At 58.1% G+C, this 19,275-nt stretch overlaps 1 protein-coding gene across 1 annotated transcript in view; it reads left to right on the plus strand.

The window, feature by feature from the left end:
• Window positions 1–245: 245 nt before the first annotated feature.
• PRKCD (protein kinase C delta) overlaps window positions 246–19,275 on the plus strand; it is a 30,295-nt gene continuing 11,265 nt past the window's right edge. The window contains exons 1-4 of the mRNA XM_060631288.3: window positions 246–479; window positions 4,433–4,546; window positions 16,622–16,755; window positions 17,864–18,063. Of these exons, the coding sequence (XP_060487271.1) occupies window positions 16,641–16,755; window positions 17,864–18,063 (315 nt within the window). The 5' untranslated portion in view covers window positions 246–479; window positions 4,433–4,546; window positions 16,622–16,640. The remainder of the gene's footprint in view (window positions 480–4,432; window positions 4,547–16,621; window positions 16,756–17,863; window positions 18,064–19,275) is intronic.

Consider the following 19,275-nt stretch of genomic DNA (forward strand, 5'->3'; position numbering starts at 1 on the left):
CCCGCGGGCCTCAGCGTCCTCCTCTGTAAAGTGGCGCCCCTTCTGAGGGCTGGTGCGCGCGCCAAGGGTTGGCAGGGGCCGAGGTGCGCCGGGACCGGCCGAGAGTGACCGGCACCGGGAGGAGGAGGCCGGGACCCCCTCCTCTCCGCGGCGGGGGCGGGGCCTTAGGGGGCTGGCCCTTGTGAAGGCGGGCCCTGAGCGGGGGCGGGGCCGTGGCAGGCACCTGGGTGAGGTCGCGCCGCCCCGCCCCCTTGCACTTCCGTGTGCAGCGGCTCGAGAGAGGGAGGCTGCGGCACCGGGATCCCCGGAGCGACCCTCGGCATCCGCACGCAGCGCTGAGGCCCGGACGGGACTCAGCGGCCTCCGGGCCCGTCCCGGTCGGGCCCGCATCGACACCCCGTCCTCGCGCGCGCCCCGGAACGGAGCAGGGAGCTGGACCCCAGACGTCGAGACCCCTGGCGCCTGGAGGTGCGCGGGAGGTGAGTGAGGGCCGGGACCGGACGAGGGAGCCGGGCTACCCTTAGGGCGCGCCGCCCCTCCCTTCCCCCTCTCCAATCCGGTTCTCGTTTCCAAAACTGTGAAACTGAGCCGCGGCCAGCGAAAGTCCCCGCCGCGCTCCGAGACCCGCCGGTGCCTCCGTCCCCGGTCCGTCGGTCTGTCCCTCCGTTCAGCGGTACGGGCCGAGGCCCTCTCGTTGGTCTGCTCCCGGCCCCTCTACCCGCCAGTATGTCCCTAGACCCTCCGAGCGTCCGCCCGTCCCCGTCGATTCCCTGGGGCCCTCGGTCGGTCCATCTGTCCCCACCCCCTCATGTGTTCCCGCGTCCGCGTCTTCCTAATCTTGATCTGTCTGTCCTTAGACCTCCGCGTGCCCCACCCCCACCGCACCTCCCGCCGCCCCTGGATCCTGTCCTCCCAGAGCCGCGCCCCCAACCCACGCTCGTCGCCCCCTGCCGGTCCCGCCGCCTCTCCTTTTCTACCGCGGAGCAGAAGCCAGGCCGCCCGCCTTGCCTCGCCGCCCGCCCCTGGGTCCCTGCCCGGCCCAGCCGGAGCGGCGCCTCCTTCTCGCTCGCTCTCTCCTTTCAGTCTGGGTGTCTCTCTCGGTCTTTCTCCATCTGTCTCCGGCTGGGCGTGGCTCCAGTCTCCACCATCCCCCTTACCGCCCCACCCCTCCGCCCCTCTGAGCCCCCTCGCCTAGAGGCCCCTTCCAGGTCCCGTCGGTCCTAGCCCCTCCGCAATTCAGACGCCACCCCTCCCCCCGTGGGTCCCGGCCAGGTGAGGGGAGAGAGTGGAGGAGATTCGGGGTGAAGAGGCTGGAGGTGGGCACCGTCAGAACTGTCCTACTTCTCTCTCATTTCCTCCCGTGAGAAGGGAGAGCCCCACTGAGCCCCCCACTCACACCTGGTCAGAAGGATTTGCTGTGCTTAAGGGCATCCCCTTCTCCTCTGGTCCCTACGCTGTACGGTTGGACTTGACTCCTTGTAATGAGTTGCCTATATCTGGACATGTAGGTACATTGTGTGTCTGTGTCTGCCTGTGTGTTCTTTGTCACTGTGTCTGGAACTTGCCTCTGTGGTCTTTTCCCACCTGTGTGCCTTCCCTATGTACATGTGTGTATGTCTGTGTCCTGAGGCTCTGTGTGCCCTTCGCAACTCTGTGTGCACTATGTCTTGGTGTGTTCTTTATCACCAGACTCCCTTCAATGTGTTGGGGTGTGTGTGTGTCTTTGTGTACCTATGTGTCCCTTGTGTGCCTGGACAGTCCTTTGTTGTACTCTGGGCGTGCCATGGTGACCCACTGGCCAAATACATTTGAACTGTTAGTTTTGGGAGCCTTGTGTTAGAGTGTTACCCCACCCGGCTCATGTGTGTGTCTGAGTGTGGGTACGTGTGTAACACTCATTCTTCCTCTCCCTCTGCTACTGAGCCTCTGTGACCAGGCTGACCTGGTCACCAAGGGAGGGGACTGGTCCCTTGAGTTTCCTTGTTCCTGCTGTGGACTGAGTTGGGGTGCGGTGGACAGGCCGGTAGAGGGCAGTCCTGTGTGTGTGTGTGTGTGTGTGTGTGTGTGTGTGTGTGATGTAGAGGTGTTTGGACAGCTATACCTAGCTATAGGCTGGTATAAGGGATCTGGTGTGTTCAGAACTGTGGCTGGGCGAGACTGGTGAGTGTGTGACTGGTGGGAGACTCACAGTCTGACTGTATGAAACTGCCAGTCTGTGTGCTAGGGAGTCCCTATGATTGTAGGGAACTGAGAGTGTGGTGCCTGTGCCCCGAGGTGACAGTGCTGGGCCGGAAGGTGAGAGCCCCAGTGTGTGTGAGCATGTGGGAGGCTGTGAGGGTGTGGATGTGCACGGGGCACCTCAAGGCCAGCCCTGGTTCCTGGGGAGTTGGGGAAGGCCTCTATCTCTTGCCTTCCTCTGCCCCCCAAGTTGAAGGATACCCGAGGGCAAGTCTTTGGGTTTGCAGTGCTGTGACCAAGACCTAGGGCTCAAATACTCACTGTGCCTCTTACGGGCGCAAGACTGGGGCTAGGCCTCTCTAAGGCTGAGTCCCCTTATCTGCAGAACGGAGAAAGTTGCTGTGAGGACTTGAGGTCCTGTGGCAACAGTCCTCTAACACAGGCTTGCTTGTCAGAGCTCAGCACATGCTAAGTCTTATTTGGAGACCACTCTCCCCTGCCTACTCTATGGTCTCCATTTTCCTGAGATCTGGGCTAATAAAAGCCCAGATAGTCCCCCACCCAGTTTCTTTTCTGTGATGTGTCTGGTGCCCCCTCCCGTGCCCTTTACCAGACTGCTTTCAGAAGGGCTGAGGGCTGGCAGAGACCCCAGCAGCCTTATTCAGCCCACTTGACACCTGCCCAGTCTCAGCAACACTGATGGGGAAGAAGGGGCTCGGGGGGGTGATTTGGAGCTTGACTGCAGGATGCTGACACCATTTAGCTGCCACAGCTAATTGGAGTTTAAATTAAAATTAGAAATAAAGTACAGACAAGCCTGAGGATGCCTCAGTCCCTAGGGAGCGGTGATGGGGGTCTTCAGTGGGAGGAGGAGCTCACATCTTGGGGAGAGGAATCTTTCGTGGAGGCCCAGGCCTTTCAATTTTTTTTTTTTTAAGTTTATTTATTTTTCACAGAGAGAGAGAGAGAGAGCATGAACGGGGGAGGGTCAGAGAGAGGGAGAAACAGAATCCGAAGCAGGCTCCAGGCTCTGGCCCTCAGCACAGAGCCCGACATGGGGCTCGAACTCACAGACTGCGAGATCATGACCTGAGCCAAAGTCGGACGTTCAACCAACTGAGCCACCCAGGTGCCCCGAGGCCCAGGCCTTTCAGCCAGGAGACCTGGGACAGCTTGCTGCCTTTGCCATTCCTTCCTTCTAGGATCTCTCTGGGCCTCGGTTTTTTTCAGCTGTATAATGGGCACAATATTAATGTGAGAATCACCTGAGCTAAAAGGTGTAAAACAAAGAATAAAAAAGTGTCACGAGGTACCTGGGTGGCTCAGTTGGTTGAGCATCCAACTTCTGATATCAGTTCAGGTCGTGATCTCCTTGTTCAGAATCGAGCCCCTCATAGGGCTCCGTGCTCAGCATGGAGCCTGCTTAAGATTCTCTCTCCCTCTCTCTCTGCCCCCTCCTTCAAAATAAATAAATAAACATTTTTTTAAAAATGTCACTATTCGTGGGGCGCCTGGGTGGCGCAGTCGGTTAAGCGTCGGACTTCAGCCAGGTCACGATCTCACGGTCCGTGAGTTCGAGCCCCGCGTCGGGCTCTGGGCTGATGGCTCGGAGCCTGGAGCCTGTTTCCGATTCTGTGTCTCCCTCTCTCTCTGTCCCTCCCCCGTTCATGCTCTGTCTCTCTCTGTCCCAAAAATAAAATAAACGTTGAAAAAAAAAATAAAAAAAAAAAAAAAATGTCACTATTCGTTTGGTACTCCCAAGGTGAGTCTAGCACAGGAGCTATATCATGCCGCATCACTGGGGCCTCAGAACCGCCTGGAGAGATGTAGTCTCCTCATTTTAAAGATAAGATAAACTGAGGCTCAGGGAAATTACCCCAGGCCACAGAGCAGTGGCTTCCCCAATTGCCACTAGGTCTCCTAAGTCATAGGGCAACCTCTTGCAGACAGGAAGATTAGGACAACCTCGGGCGGATAGTGGGAGCTTTCTTGCTGCGTCTGTAGTCTGGAAATGCTCTGAGGGCTGAGACAAAGCGATCCAACCCCTAGCGTGGAGAGGACATGGGGCCGGTGCCCTGGAGAAGTTGGGCCCAACACTTCACTTCACAGAAGAGAAAACTGAGTCCAAAGAGGCTGAGGTCTCAGAGCCAGATGGGGCTGAGCCGGGCCTGCGTTGGCTGTTCTGGGGCTGACTGATGGGGAAAGCCTGTTTGGCAGTGCCTCCCAGCTCAGCTGTTGCCTCTTGTTCCTGCAGGTCGGCCTGGAACTGGCCCAGGTGAGGGCAGCGGACCTACTTCTGGTGGTGGTAGTGTGGCGGTGGCCTCAGCGGGAGCCAGGACTGAGGGCAAGGGGGAGCCAGGAGCCCCAGGTAAGACTGGATCTTCCTAGACAGATGGACATATGGACAGTGTGCCGGGGTGGCCTTCCTCTTTGGGCTCCTCCCTGTCTGCTGGGGCTGGGGCTGGGGCTGGGTCGGGTAGGGGAAGGGTCACACAGAGTCCCTGGGTTGAGTGAGGGGCCTGGGTGCCCAGAGCGGGCAGCAGTTGGCCTTGCCTATGAGGGCTCCCTGCCTGACTCTGGCTTTTGGCCCAGGGAAGACTGTGGCCTTGGAGCTCAGAGGCCTGGGGCCCACTGGCCATCTGGGGTGAGGAGGGGTGACATTTTGCTAGTCAGTTAGAAAGAAGGCGGGGTATGTGCCAAGGGTTCAGGGTGGATGTATCAGCTTTTCTATGGCCTCTTGTCTCTGCCTCAGGCTGTTCTCATCATCTCACAGGGAAACTGAGGCTTGCCCTGGGCCCCACAGTGGGTTGGACACCAAACTGAGAATGGAATGAGGTCTCTCCTGAGTTCTTTTCCACATCCCAGTTCCCTCATTTGCCCATCCTCTCTGGGGTGAAGGAGAGATACACAATTCTCCTCCCCAGCCTCCAGATTCTGGGTGAGTTAGGCAGTCTCTAAGTAATACTGGGGAAGGCTGCACTCTCTCAGGCTCCTTATAAAGCTAAAGATTCCTTCTTTTGGGGCCAGACCTCCTTCCTTCTGCCCTCATTATAATGAAAACAACCCTGAGAGTTACCTATCGAATGTCCAAAGTTCAGTGGATAAGATTCTGGGGTGTGATTGGGGGAGGGGGTTGCTGAGGGCACTTGGAACCTAGGGAGTGACAGTGGGGAGGGGTGGCAAAGGTGGTCTTTCCTCAGGGAGACCTCCCTGATCAACCCCTGCTCCTGCCCCTACTGCCCTACTCCCGCCTCTACTGGTATCTACAGATTTTCGGGGGGCAGCAGGGGTGGGGGATGGTGGTGAATAGATCAGTGGGGGCTGGGCTCTCAGAGCTTAACTTGGAGGGGAAGGAGGGCAGGAGGGCAGGGCCCTGGCTCCTGGGATGGGAGTGGGGGCTAAACAAGGGGAGGGTCATCATTGGGTCTGCTGTTTATTCAACTTACCATCAAACCTGGTGAGGGGAGGAGGTGACGTGTCCTTGGCGGGCTGGAGGCCTCTGCTACCTGAGGTCAGGGACCCACCAACTCCCAGCACTGAGCCCCATTCCCTAAGAAATTCAACCAATTAGTCTTGGAGCCCGCCCACTTTCAAAGCTCAAACCTCACCTCCCAGCTGGCGCAGACACAGGTATGCTCACACAGGGATATAGAAACTGAGCTGCCCTCTGCGCCCAGGCCTGCACACCCTCAAGTGCCCACACACGCACTACACATGCGCACACACATCCACAGGCATGCTCAAACACGCACTCGGGTGCTCGGCCAGTCACCCTTGCATTCAGAAGCCTGCCCACACATACCACACTGCCCATCCTGGGTCAGGAAATGGGGTCCTTGGTCAGGGTCACAACCCAGCTTGCGTCTGGCACTGAGGGTGAGGTTTGAGGTGTGGTTGTGACCACAGGTGCTCCAGGGGGCTGGGCCACACCAGGAGGTGGGCTCTGCCTGCCCAGGCATTCACCAGCCATCCTGCTCACCTGGGCCAGAACCCACCCCCCCCCCCCCCCCCCCCCCCCCCCCCCCGCCCCGGCTGACCAGGACTCTGTAGGGGGTGGGGGAGGGATGATGGGGGACGACTTCAGCTGTGCTGGCACCGTTTGTGGCTGCTGCCGCAGAGGAGGAAGTGGGCTGCCTGTGGTCATGGGGCTAAGGTGCTCGAAGGTGGGTGGGGGTCCAATCAGTTCCTCTGTCCCCGCAGTGTCAGTGCCCACAGCGGAGTTGCTGGGCTCTGGCGACTGGGAGGCAAGCAGGGTACTTCTCCCAGGGCGATCTGTACACTTTCCAAGGCCTGGGCCCAGGGAGAGATCTGTCCATCCGAGGTGTTTCCGGAGGCTCACTTCCCTTGGGCTGCCCAGGAAGTGGTTTCAGAGTGGGACTGACCAGCCGTCCGGCTGTGGCCTGCCCCGCCCCGGCCTTGCCTGTGAGGGGAGCAGTGCCTGACCAGTGGGTTAGGCTGACTGACCAGGCTTCCCACTGCCAGGGCTGACCAGGCCTTGACAGAGGCCCGAGGAGAGGGCTCGGGGAGCTGAGGCTATGAAGTTCCCTGCAACCCCCATCACCCCAGCTCCTCCTTTCCTCTGAGCTCAGAGGCTCAGAGCGCTAACTCTGGCAGGCAGAGCTGCGTCGCGTGAACTGGCGTCGGCTGGGTTACGTCTCAGGGATTAGCCGGCTCCAAGCTGTACGAATGAACTTGGACAAGTGGCTTTGATGCCTGGTGCCTCATCTTTCTTCTCTGACAGATGAGACAATGATAGCATCCATCTTCCTGCGGTTGTGCCGGAAGCTACAGATAATGTATGCAAAGTAGCTAGCAACTTGCCTGGCACTTTATTAGTGTTTAAGGGGTAGAAACTGGAGTTATGTAAAGCACTTAGCACTCAGTTTGTGGTAACAATCCCCCAAAACAGCAAGTGGTACTGATGGTGGGGTTATTATTGTCTGAAGGCCTGGGCACTGGCCCAGTGTCACAGGGCCAGGTGGCTGCACAACGCGGCTGAGAAGCCAGGTCTCAGGCTCTGTTCTGCCTCCCGGTGGCAATGCTGCAGGGTGGGGAGGGTACGTTCTATGTCCTCTGAGGAGAGGAGCTGCAGGGCAGAGCAGCTGTGCCCACTCAGCAGCCCAGCCCCCTCACTCCCTTTCAAAGGGAGGAAAATAGATCTCATGACAAATGGATGCAGGGAAGAGAAAGGCAGCTGCCTGCTGCCCCCTCAGCCTCCCCTGGGCCCCTTCCCTGACTCTGGTCCCCTGCGGGACGTTGGGCCTGGAGAAACTGACGCTGGGGATGGGGGGGTGGATGGTGAGCCCTCCTGCCAGACTGCCTGCCCTTTGGACCCCTGGAGTCAGCCTGTGGACTGGGAAGGGGGTAGACATCTGGGGATAGAAACCCCCCCTACACACATGTCCATACATACATCCTTGACACGTGGCAGCTGGTGACAGGGACATGCCTGTGCTAGGGACAGGGAGGGGAAGCCCTTTGCTCTCCAGGGCCCAGAGGCTGGGGGCCTCGGGTGTTGGTGTGGTAATGATAGTGGTATTGTAGGCGGGGGCCAGAAGACTGGAGGGCTGGAGATTGGCAGGGGCCTGGGCTAGGAGTTTTGAGTGAGGGCATATCCTGAAGGTTTAGGAGCAAGACCTCTGCAAGCACCAGACAGACCTGGGTTCGAATTCTCACGTGATATTTACTGGCTGTGTAGTCTTGAGCCAGGGACTAGACTGCTTTGAGCCTCAGCTGCCTCATCTGTGAAATGGGAAGGTCAAGGAGTTGTCCATTTGAGACCTGAATGATAAGGAGCCAGTGTGTGTTTCAGAGGAGGGGCAGGAAGACAGAATAGCAAGTGCGGAGACTCCTAAGCGGGAAGGAACTTGGCTGTTCAGGGAACTGAAAGGGGTCACTGTGGCCTGGGGCAGAGGAGTGAGGGGAAGGCAGTGGCCGAGGAGGTCAGGGAGGGTGGGTTAGGCCTGGGGGAGGCGCCTAGGCTTATTGGGAAGGAAAAGGTAACCATTAGGGACTTGGGCAGGGAGTGACGAGATCTGCCTTAGTTGCTAGGGCAGAAGGACTGTGGGGCCAGAGCAGAGGATGGAGAGCAAGCAGGTGCAGAGCCTGGGGAAGGTGATGGGGTGCTAGGATGGGGACAGCGGTGGACAGAAGAGATGACTTCAGGGTAGAATGCAGCACAGAACTGATGGTGATGCTGTGTGGGGAGGAGGGTGAACCCCCCACCTCCTCTGGTGTCATGGGGCCAGTGCTGGCCCTGCTAGGAGATGAGGGGACACTTGCATGGAGGACATGAGGAAGCCTGGCTCAAGTGCATTTGAGTGTCTCTAGAGCATGGTGAGCTTGGGGAGGCAGGTGGGCCCACAGGCAGGCCTGGAGTTTGTGGGACCTGAGCTGAAAGCAGAGACGTGAGAGTCAAGAGGTAGCGTGCAAGCCTGGGCTGGGGAGGACGGGGTTCGGCGGGTCTTTGGTGGGAAAGTTCAAGAGGCCCTCGGTATGGGGTTGGGATGGCTGTCCCTCAAAGGTCCCTGCCAAGGTGCCCAGGAGGGCAGGCTTGCGGTGGCTGAGCCACTGTTTTCACAACAGCCCCGGAAGCTTTGGATCATGTCACTGGCTTGTTGGGTAAACAGGCACAGTGGAGCGGCTAGATCAGATGCTTGCTTGGTGTGGGCTGCAGGGGCTGGGAGTCCGGACCAGGGTGGAGGGAGACAGGAGGATTGCAGGGCCTTCTAGTACTAGGGCTGGAGAAAGCTTGTGGGTCTGAATCATCAGTACAGGGAGACCGAGGCCCTGAGAGAGAGAGCAGCTAGCCCAGGGTCTGCCAAAGGTCTGAGGCTGCCTTTGCCAAGCCTGGTCTTTTCCCAGAGCAGCAGTCCAGAGCAGGGCATTACAGGGGTGGGAGGCTTGAGAGAGCCCCTTTACCACTGATCCTGGTGACAGGACGGCTGGAAATGGGCAGGGGGGCAGGTGTGGAGAGGACAGGTGTGAGGGTGGAGGTGGTGATAAGGATGATGGTGCCAGGTCTTGCACTCAGCACAGCCTCCTAGGCAGGGCAAGATCATTCCCTTTTACAGACGAGGATGCCAGGGCACCTTTACCAGGCTCACAGGGCACCAAGGAACAGATCAGGTCTGAACTAGACCTGTCCAACTCACACCCAGGCCCCCATTCCTAAGTTCCTGTGTTCACTGCCCGCCATGGGATGGCACGCCATGGCCCTGCCTCTCTCCCGGCTTCTCCCGATCCCCAGATGGGGAGGCGTCATCCGAGCCCTGCTCCCCTTGTGGTGATGGGTGGCAAAAGCCTTAGGCGCCCATTTCACCTTCTCCCAAACACAGAGATTAATGTCAACTATGGGGAGAACCATGGGAATCTGGAAGGAGGCCTCTGGGGGTGCAGAGGGACAAGGTGGAGGAAGTAGACTCGGGGCCCACCTCTTCGGAGGCTGGAGGAGGAACCATTCCCACCCCCAGGCACACGGACATGCCCTCACCCCACAGGAGGCCAGGTGGCCAGTTCCAGAGTTAGAACTGGAGGGTCCCTCTCTGCCTCCCCACAAGGCTGCCCCATCGGCTTTGTGGCTTTGGGTGAATTGCTCTCTTTTTGTTGAGTTCTGCTCAGTGAGTCTGAGCTCACTGGAGGTCATGTGTGAGGTACCTGGCGTGGCCGCCCCACCTGACAGGTGTGAACCTTCCCCTCCTTCCGTGTGCCAGGCCTCGGACTGCCACCTGTGACCCCCGGTCTCGTCCTCAGCCTCCGCTGTCCCCTCAGACGTGTGGGCGGGGAGGCCTGCCCAGTGATGTATGCGACTGGCCCACTTCTTCCTCTGTGCACTTTGGACTTTGCTCTGGGCCAGGAGGGACTTTCTCTGCCTCCTTCCGTGGAGAGGCCCAGCCTGCCTGACACCCAGCTGCTGTTTCCCTCCTTAGCCGTTGTGCCCCAGGGGCTGTGGTCGAAAAGGCTACATTTGGACATTCCTGGTGCCAGACCCTAGCCAGACGTGTGTGGGTGCTTCCAGACTTGTGTGTTTATCCCTGTGTCTGCCTGGAATATCTCTGTCCATTGTGCTGGTGATACCGTGTGTGCACACAGATCTCTCTGTGCTTATGAGTGCATGAGGGTATCGATGTCTGTCAACAGGTGACAGCGGTTGTGGGGGGTGGTGTTTCTCAGTGTGTGTCACTGAGTCATCCTAGGAGTGTGTATGTGCCTGTGGTTACAACCATCTGTGTGTGTGTCTAACTGCAAGCAGGGTTCCCCATGTGTAACTGTGTGTTTGGGTTGGTGGGTGTGCCCGTGTGTGCACACATGTGCGGTTATTCTGGGAAAGACCCTCATGTACCCCCCACCCCAGCTCTTCACAGAGGCCCCCTTGTCCTCAGTCCTGCCATGAAGGGGCCTTTGTTTCTCCCTCAGGGGGTACCTGGAACTCTCCCTCTGACTGAGTCCAGGGCTTCCCCAATCCTAGGACTAGCTGAGTGACTCAAGGCCTGGGCCTGGCATGGACTATGCCCCCAAGAAGGTCCTATCCTCACCCCTCCCCTTACCATGTGCTGGCAGGAGTGAGTGTGAGCCAGTGACAGCCAGGGTCCCAAGTCTTGCCTCTCAGACCCTTCCAGATCCTCTGACTGGCTGGGCCAGCTGCACCCCTGCACATCTCTCAGATTGAAGCCTGGTCCCCATTCTACCCCAGCCCCTCTCGCTCCCTTCCACTCACTACCTGAGCAGCGGTCATATCCTCCTCTGTAATTACATATTTATGTGACTGTCCCCTACCTTCCTAGCTGTGAGTTCCATGGCCCAGTATGTCTTGTCACTGTGGTGCCTGCTGGCTGGGCCTGAGGAGGGCTGGACTGGGCCTTTGGGACTTAGAGCCCCCACCCCATCGTGTGCAGAATTATGTCACCACCTGTACATACTTTCCTGGGAAGAGGGTCCACATCTTTCATTGGTTCTCAGGGTATGACCACCCCTTTGCAATTGCAGAGGCTTCATTCATGCTGCTCAGGCCTCACCTGTGATTCCCACTGGATCCCTGTGGACTGGGTCAGCCTGGCAGAATGATTTTTGAATGTCCCCAGGACATTCATATGTGTGGCCAGAGCTGAGAAGCCCAAGACAGGGATTGAGACAGTGCCCAGAGAACAGACCCAGGTCCTCAGCATGCACTTCTCAGACAACTGCACAGGGTACCTGTAGTGAGTACATGAGGCAGGGGAGAAGCTGGCTTCCTGATTCCCCAGGGTTGGCCTTTAGAACTGTCTGCAAGGATATGTAGGAATTCAGGACATTCTGGCTGAGGGAATAGCATATGTAAAAGAGGGGGCTTAAAAGCGAGACAGGAGTTCACAGAGTAGCCAGAGGTGAGACCTGAGGTGAAGCAAGCCAGGGCCAGGCTGAGGTCTGGGGTTTCTCCAAGGGCAGTGGGAGCCCAGGAGGTTTCATGGGTTGGTGGTGACTGGTAGGGGTCGCTGGGGAAAGGGAGGAGAGTCCACTGCAGTGGTTGGTCTGTGAGGGGCGGGGCAAGAAGGAGCACGCGTGGGGGTTGAGGGTTGGGAGCAAGTGTCTGGACTTGCTCTGGGACTTGGCCATGATCTGAGACCATAGCTGGTCCTCCTCCAAGACAAAGCTGGTCATATGGAGGCTGGGGCACAGGCCCTGGTGGAAGGGCCTTAGAGGGGACCTTGCCTAGCCCTTCCCCTCCCCCACCTCCTGCTCTTCTTGCTGAGCCCATTTCCTGGGTTGTGAAACCCCTGTGGCCTCTCTGACTTGCTTCCGTCTGGGAAGGCCATCTGGGGAGGCCATCCTCCCTGCCAAGCCCGGCTGCCTTGCCCTGTTGCTGCTCTGCCAGAGTCAGCCCTGCTCCATACTACTGATCACACTGCCTTTCACTGGCCTACCCTCCCACTCCCTGGGCCTCATGTGTCCTCCCTCCTTCATTCATCCTTTTAGGCCCAAGTGGGCTAGACCTTGAACTACTCCCCAGGCCGGGTCTGTATCCCGAGGAAAGCCTGGGCCGACACTGCCTCCACTTTGCAGCCACCTCCACCCAGCCTTGACTGGCAGCGGGTGGTGCCTTCCATGGGCAGGCGACAGGGGCTGGCCCCAAGATTGGGCAGCTATGTGTGGGAAAGGGTTGCATGGGAGGAGGGCGTCTTCTTCCCCAGCAGGTGCCCCAGCTCTGTTTGCTTGCCTTTCTCGACCTCAGCCTGCCCCCTCTTATTTCTCTGGCAGATTTTCTGAGGGAGCCTCCATCTATGTTTGCACACACTCCCTAAGAGCCTGGCCAAGTGTCTCTTCTTGGGGCCCCACTTTGCTCCTGGGTCCAGTGGGCATGTCCCTGTGGCCTATGAGACAGAATCCAGTGCCAGGGAAGGACCGGAGTAGAGGGGCCAGGTCGGGTCTGGGGACCTGGAGACTCTCATTGCAGGACCTCATTCTTGGTTTCCCCCTCCCTGCAAAGAGGAGATGGGCGGGTCAGTGTCTAAAGGTCCATCTCTTAGATATGTTTTGACTTAATGGGTTTTATTTTTCACCTTTAACAAAACTGTTATTGAACAAATTACACATGATTGCTGTGGAAGAGTTAGAAAGTACACTTCTATTCCGGTTGGCACACCTCAGGCCATGTCTCCCACATCACCCCCATTGCTGGAACACACTCATGGGCGTACACGTGGATGTGCAGCATGCACACTTGTCCTCTGTACCCCAGGAGTCCTCACCAGTGTGGTCACTCTGCTCACCTCAAGGTTGGCCTTGTCCACTGCCCTGGACGGCCTGGGAGTACATTGCCCTGGAGGAGGTGACCTGCCTGCTCTGGTCCTGCCCAGCACCACCTTTCCTTACCTCTGGGTGGCTGGTCTAGGGTGGGGTGGGGAGCCGAGTCAGTGGGCCCTCATGCCTTGGGACTGGAATCTAGTATGGCCTAGGCTTCCCCAGGTTTTGAGCACCAGAGGCTGGCCCAAGGGGCTGGGATGGGCGGGAAGGTAGAATTCAGGGGTCTGTACCACCCTCATACAGAAAAGGAAGAGGTCCTCAAGGTCAGGTCTAGGACCGGCCCAGAGGGGGTTGGGCAGATAGACTCTGATTAAGCACAGGGCACCACTCTCCTGGTGCCCTTACCCCTCTCCTCGTTTCCTCTGTCCTCAGTGTCTGTGTGTAGTGCTTGGCACATTTATCTGTCTGTACCTTTGCTCCCTCTTTCCCTTTGTCTCTTCTTCCTGACATGGTATACGGGAAAGAACATCGGCTGCAAGATGCAGGCCTGGATTCAAATCCTTCTACCACTTACTGGCTGTGTGACCTTGGGCAGGGCATTTAACCTCTCCAAATCTGTTTCTTCATCAGTAAAATACCCACTTCCAGAACCAGCACGGACACGAAGTGAGCTAATGCCATTACAAGGTTAATCTGGTGTGTGTTGGCCTTAGGGAAGGATGATCCTTCTTATAAGTGAGGGTGCTGAGATTCACCCCCAGATCCTCTGACTCTGTGTCCGGTGCTCCCCCAACTTCATAGGGCTGCCTCTGCTATGGGCTGAAGAAATTAGAGAGTAGAGATTAACAGCCCACTGCTAGCTGGGAAAGGCCTGGCTGGCCTCAGCCAGCTCTGAGGGGCAGGTCCCCATGGAGGTCTGTGTGGGATCAGCCCTTGCCACTTCCATGGCCTGGCAGAGCGGCAGTGAGGCTGAGCCAGTGGCCTTCCTTTGGGGCCTATGGGCCTGGGCCTATTTGCATGGGGGCTATAAATAATCGGCACACCTTGCTTTTGTGCTGTTACTTCAGTCCCTGGTTTCCCCACCAGTGTTCAGACTGCAAGGTAGATGGGCAGTGCTGGCTTCACTGTGCAGGGCCCAAGACCTCTCTCAGGGTCACGTGGTAATAGAAGAAGATCCTGGTTCATGGTGTCTGTCTCCCTCCTGGGGTCTGGGCCGTGCAGTGGGGTGGAGGGCCCATGCCCTAGTGTTAGTCTACGAAATTGGGGCTTGGGTGACCCAACCCTGGGGTTGCTGCTGAGTAGCCCCATGGGTCCCCCTCCTCATGGCACTGCGGCCTGGCTGTACAGGTTTGGGGCCAGGGCTGGGGCTTGCTGTGGTTACGGTTTCCCTCCAGTGGCTTCTAACTGAGCAGCAGCTGCTCTGAGTGTGATCATTGGGTGCTGGAGCGCAGGCCTGATTGGCGGCCTGCGAGGCTGGGCTCTGCCTCACATTCCTGGGGCTTCTCTGATTCCATCTCCTCCATGCAGCCCCCTGGGGTGGTCCCCATGGACAGAGGTGGGTGAGGTCATGGAGCTGGGACCATCTGGACTGGGCCCCAAGGGGAGGCGGTGGGGAGGCATCTTGACCGCTTGCCTCAAATGCCCAGATCATTTTGCCACCAAGGCTACCCTGACCCCCTCTCTCGCAGGAACCCAGGCCCCTGCAGCGTGACTACTGCTCCTTTGTCCCTGCCTGTGTGACCACTCAGCCCTCATCCTCTGAGACACTCAGAAAGCCCGTCAGTGCCCCACCCTGGGTCCCAGGGTTATCCTGTTGGGAAGCACACGGCCCAGCGTGTCTGCTGGGGTCGGGCCTGGGAGTTGTGGATGCAAACTTGTGGCAAACGTGTGCTGTGCAGGGGCCCTGCCGATCATCTGGACCCCCCAGGGAGAACTCGGCTGGGTGCTCCACACCTTGGGTCCCCAGGCCAGCAGGGTGGCCTCACGAAGGGCACGATGTCCTTTTTGCCCGACAGTTTGGGACATTCACCCAGACTCACACACACACACACACACACACACACACACACACACACACAGAGCCAGCCTGGCCCATGCAGCCTGCTCTCTTTCCCATTCACATTAGCTCAGTGCCCACTTTGTGCCACCCACTCACACCTTCAGACACTCCAGCTCACACACTCACACACGCTTGAGTTCAGGGAGGAGCCAGCAGCCCCCCACGGCCGGCTCCTCCTCCCTGCCTACCAAGAGGTCATAGTGGCTGGTTTGGCTGGTCTTATGCTGAAGGCTTTGGGACCTGAGCTCAGATGTGAGCTTACACACCCATTCTGGCTCCTTCTGAGTAGGAGCCAGGCCTGGGCAGGGGACGTGGTGGGGTCTGCCTCGCCTGGCGCGCCTCCCCTCTCCCCTGGCTGCTGGCCTCAGAAGACCGGCGGGGCCCCTGGGCTGGGCTTCAGGCTGAGGTCAGTGTTTCCTGTGAGCTCATCTGGGCTGGGAGCTCTCGGCAGACCCGGCTGCTGCTCTGGCTGCTTTGTGGAGGAGCTGGGGGAGCTATCCCGGGGGCAGGGCAGCTCTGGCATATTCACATGTATGTGGGGGGGGGGGGCGTCTAGGGGCACGTGTCTGAGATTGCCGCCACGCTGGCTTACATTCAATATGGAGTGAGTACATACGTATGTGCATGTACATGAGTGAGTGTTCGTTCAACCATGTTTATGGAGCAGCCTCGTGTGTGGGGCCCAGAGCCAGTGTCCACGTAGGTGTATGAGGGTACACCCAGGGGCTTGCACATGTGGCCCTCCTCCAGGAATAACAACCCAAAAGACCCTCAGGGTCACCTCCTTTAGTGACCCTTGATTTGAGGAAGAGCAAGGAATAGGGCGAGATGTGGGGGTGACCTGTGTGGTTTAAAAAACAAATTCAGTGTTACGTTCAACATTAAAATAGTTTTATATTTGGGAAAAATTAGTTGGAAAGCGCAGGCAACCTCTGTAGGATGAGGGGCACCTGACCCAGAGGGGCTGGCGTTCAAAAGGTCAGGGGTGAGGGCGGGGCCTTTCCCTGCCCTGGTCCCTGAATGAAGTGGGTGCTTAATTAGTGGAATCTCAGCTTTAGTTTCTGGCTCAGCCTCAGGGTTTCCGTTTTTCCATCTGAACGGTGGGGGTGGTCATCTTGGCCCTATTTGTCCTCCTGGGTAGTTATGAATAAAAAACAAACTTCGAAAACCAAGAAGATCTGCAAGGGAACAGGGTGCAGGGAGGCGGGGGTACCGTCCTGCCCATCTTGGCTGGCACTGACGTGCTGGAGCCCAGCATATACCGAGTGCTCAGCACATAGTATGTGCACAGGAATTGGGTATTACAGGGGGCCTTAAATGAGTCCCCAAATAAATGACTCGTGGTCACAGACTCAATGCCTCCAGGGTCCCGGTAGGTTTTGGAAAGGAGTAAAAAGGGGGCCCCTGGCCTGGAGTAGACTGGCAGGGGTGCCAGCCAGCTGTTGCCCAGTGTGCTTGAGGTCACATCTTCATTTTACCAGGGATGCCACAAATCCAGACTTCCAGAAAACTTCTCAGTTTTGACAACGGCAACTAGAACTAGCGCCCTGTAAGCACTAACTCAATGGGCCAAACTCAATGCGGAGAGAGTCCCCCGGAGGCACCCGAGCAGCGCCTCCTGGGACTGTCCCTTGCTGCCCAGCCTCACCCATTCTGTCCGTACAGCCATACTGCAGGCCCCAGCATGGCACCGTTCCTGCGTATCGCCTTCACCTCCTATGAGCTCGGCTCCCTGCAGGCTGCGGATGAGGCCAGCCAGCCCTTCTGTGCCGTGAAGATGAAGGAGGCACTTAGCACAGGTAGGACTGAGAATCCAGGCTCGGTGGGAGGCCCTGCAGGGCCCATGCCTTGTTCCCCTAGAACTTCCGAGGGATCCTTCTCTTCCTCATCCTCACCTCCCGGCCCAGCCCAGCTGTGGGTGTAGGACCGTGGAGACCACCGAGCGCCCGTAGGGTCTCTAGCACTGGCTGTGTAGAGCCTTCTCCAGGGTGATCGTGGGGTGGAGGTGGGGGGGAGGGGGGATTCTGGCTCCTCCCCCATTGGTGGGTTCACCCAACAATTTCCTCATGCTCATCTGTGCCAGCCCCTGTGCTGGGCACTGAGGACACTGCCATGCTCCAGGGCTGACTTAGCCCTGCCCTCATGGGGCTCACAGTCAGGTGTGGGAGCCAGACAATGAGTCCCGTGACAGGGAAGCCCACAGGAGGCACTGTCCCAGGCTGGGCTCAGCAAGGTCCTCCTGGAAGAGGCAAACATCTCACACCATTCCTTCTTGCTTCTGTCCTCACTTGCTGAGCCCCTGGCTCATCCCTTAGGTCCCAGCTGAGCTGTCCCTTCTTCCAGGAGGCATTCCCTGACCCTTAGGCTGGGGCATGCCACCTGACCATGACCCAGAGCAGGTCTAAAGCCCTGGCCTTGCCATCTTCAATCTCATCACAGCTGTGATTTAACATTTACTTGAGGAATTAATGGGCTTATGTCTCTGCCCTGGACCGGGCTCTAGGGAGACAGGCACTGTTTTTCACTTTTCTTTCTGTCGTGTGCTTCACCTCCAAATGCCAAGGCTGGCATGACGGGCCTCCACATGTGTTCACTGAGTGCATGAAGGGAGGTGACAGCTAAGTGGGGCTGAGGAAGAGGGTCACAGGAAGAGGGAAGAGCAGGGGCTGGGATGGGACCTAGCAGGGCTTCCTAGAGGAGCTGCAGGCAGCTGTGTGCTCTAGGGTGTGTTAGGAATGACATGAGGCTGGGGAGGTGAGCAGAGCACAGTTGTGAAGGCGGGGGAGTGGAAATATCAGAGGGAGAGCCAGGAGGATTCTCTCTGGCTGAAGGCTATGGGAAGTCTGGGGGTGGGGTGGTGGGACAGAGGGACCCCAGCCGGACCTTGCCTGCCTGGCCATGTTGCAGAGCGCGGGAAGACACTGGTGCAGAAGAAGCCCACCATGTACCCCGAGTGGAAGTCGACGTTCGATGCCCACATCTACGAGGGCCGCGTCATCCAGATCGTGCTGATGCGGGCAGCCGAAGAGCCGATGTCTGAGGTGACAGTGGGTGTGTCGGTACTGGCCGAGCGCTGCAAGAAGAACAACGGCAAGGCCGAGTTCTGGGTGAGGACGTGAGGGCTGCAGCGTGTGCACGCACGTGTGTGGGCCCCTGGGTGAGCCTGGCTGCGGGGTGCAGGTCCTGTCTGGCCACTGGAGCAGCTCTGCGATCGGTGCTGGCTCTGTGATTTACCAGATCCCAGACCTTCTGAGCCCAGTTCTGAATCTGTAAAAGGAGAAGCTAGCAAAAGACCCCACCTCAGGGTCATTTGTTCAGGTGACATGAGTCACTGGATGCCAAGGGCTTATTGTAGCGCTGGGCACATAGTAGGTGCTCAAGGGAGCCATCCTTGCCATTGCGACTACTCTTTTCCCTTTTAATTTTGTGAAAGCACGATATGCACAAGGTAAAACATTTCAGAATGTATGTAAGGGTATGTCCTGGCCCCACCACCAGGCACCGCACCCACTTCTCAGAGGCCCCCATTGTTCCAAGTTCTGTTTGGAGCCTTCACAGATATTCCAGGCCCAGGCAGGCATTAGGGAACATATGTCTCCTCAACGAGGAGGAGGTGGGAGAAAGGGAAGGCTTATGGCCATCACTCACCTGCTGAAACCTGGACTTTGCACACGCATATGGCCATGTGGCCCTCATGGCCACGGATGTCAGCGCTGGCAGAGCACCTCTTGCCCCCTGGGGTTACATGTGGGCTCCTGCATCCAAGATGTCCCCACTGGAAAGACACTATGACTGTGAGGGACTCTGGTGAGCCTCCAGTGAGGTATGAAGGGGCCAGGAGAGAAGTTGACCTAGGGCTGTACGAACACTTGGCTGGTCAGGTAGAGATACTTGCTGTGCTGTCTGTCTACTCCACCAAGAAACGATATCAGTCACCAGGCATGGGTGTTGGCAGAGGTGAAGGTCCTGCCAGAAGCAGCCAGTCTATGTGAGGAGGCTGGGCATGCAGAGACTCGGACACAGAGAACCAGTGTGGGTGTCTCAACACGCATGTGTCTGTGTCTCTGTGTGTGCAGGGACTTGGGGGTGTGGGGGGGCATTCTAAGATCCTCGTTAAGGGGGCAGCCAGGAGTGGGGGTGGGGAGTTTCCCTTCCCACTCTGTTCCTGGGCCATGTGGCCGGGCTGGGTGTGGGCTGGATCTTTTCACTTCCCCAAATGTAATAATACCTCTGGGTAGAGGGTGGGGGCGGGGCTCAGGGGCGGGGCCGTGCCCACACTGGGCAGACAGGTGTCTGGCTAGGCTGCCAGGACTCCCTTG

Source organism: Panthera onca, chromosome A2 (genome assembly GCF_046562875.1).
Source record: "Panthera onca isolate mPanOnc1 chromosome A2, mPanOnc1 haplotype 2, whole genome shotgun sequence".
Classification (NCBI taxonomy): domain Eukaryota; kingdom Metazoa; phylum Chordata; class Mammalia; order Carnivora; family Felidae; genus Panthera; species Panthera onca.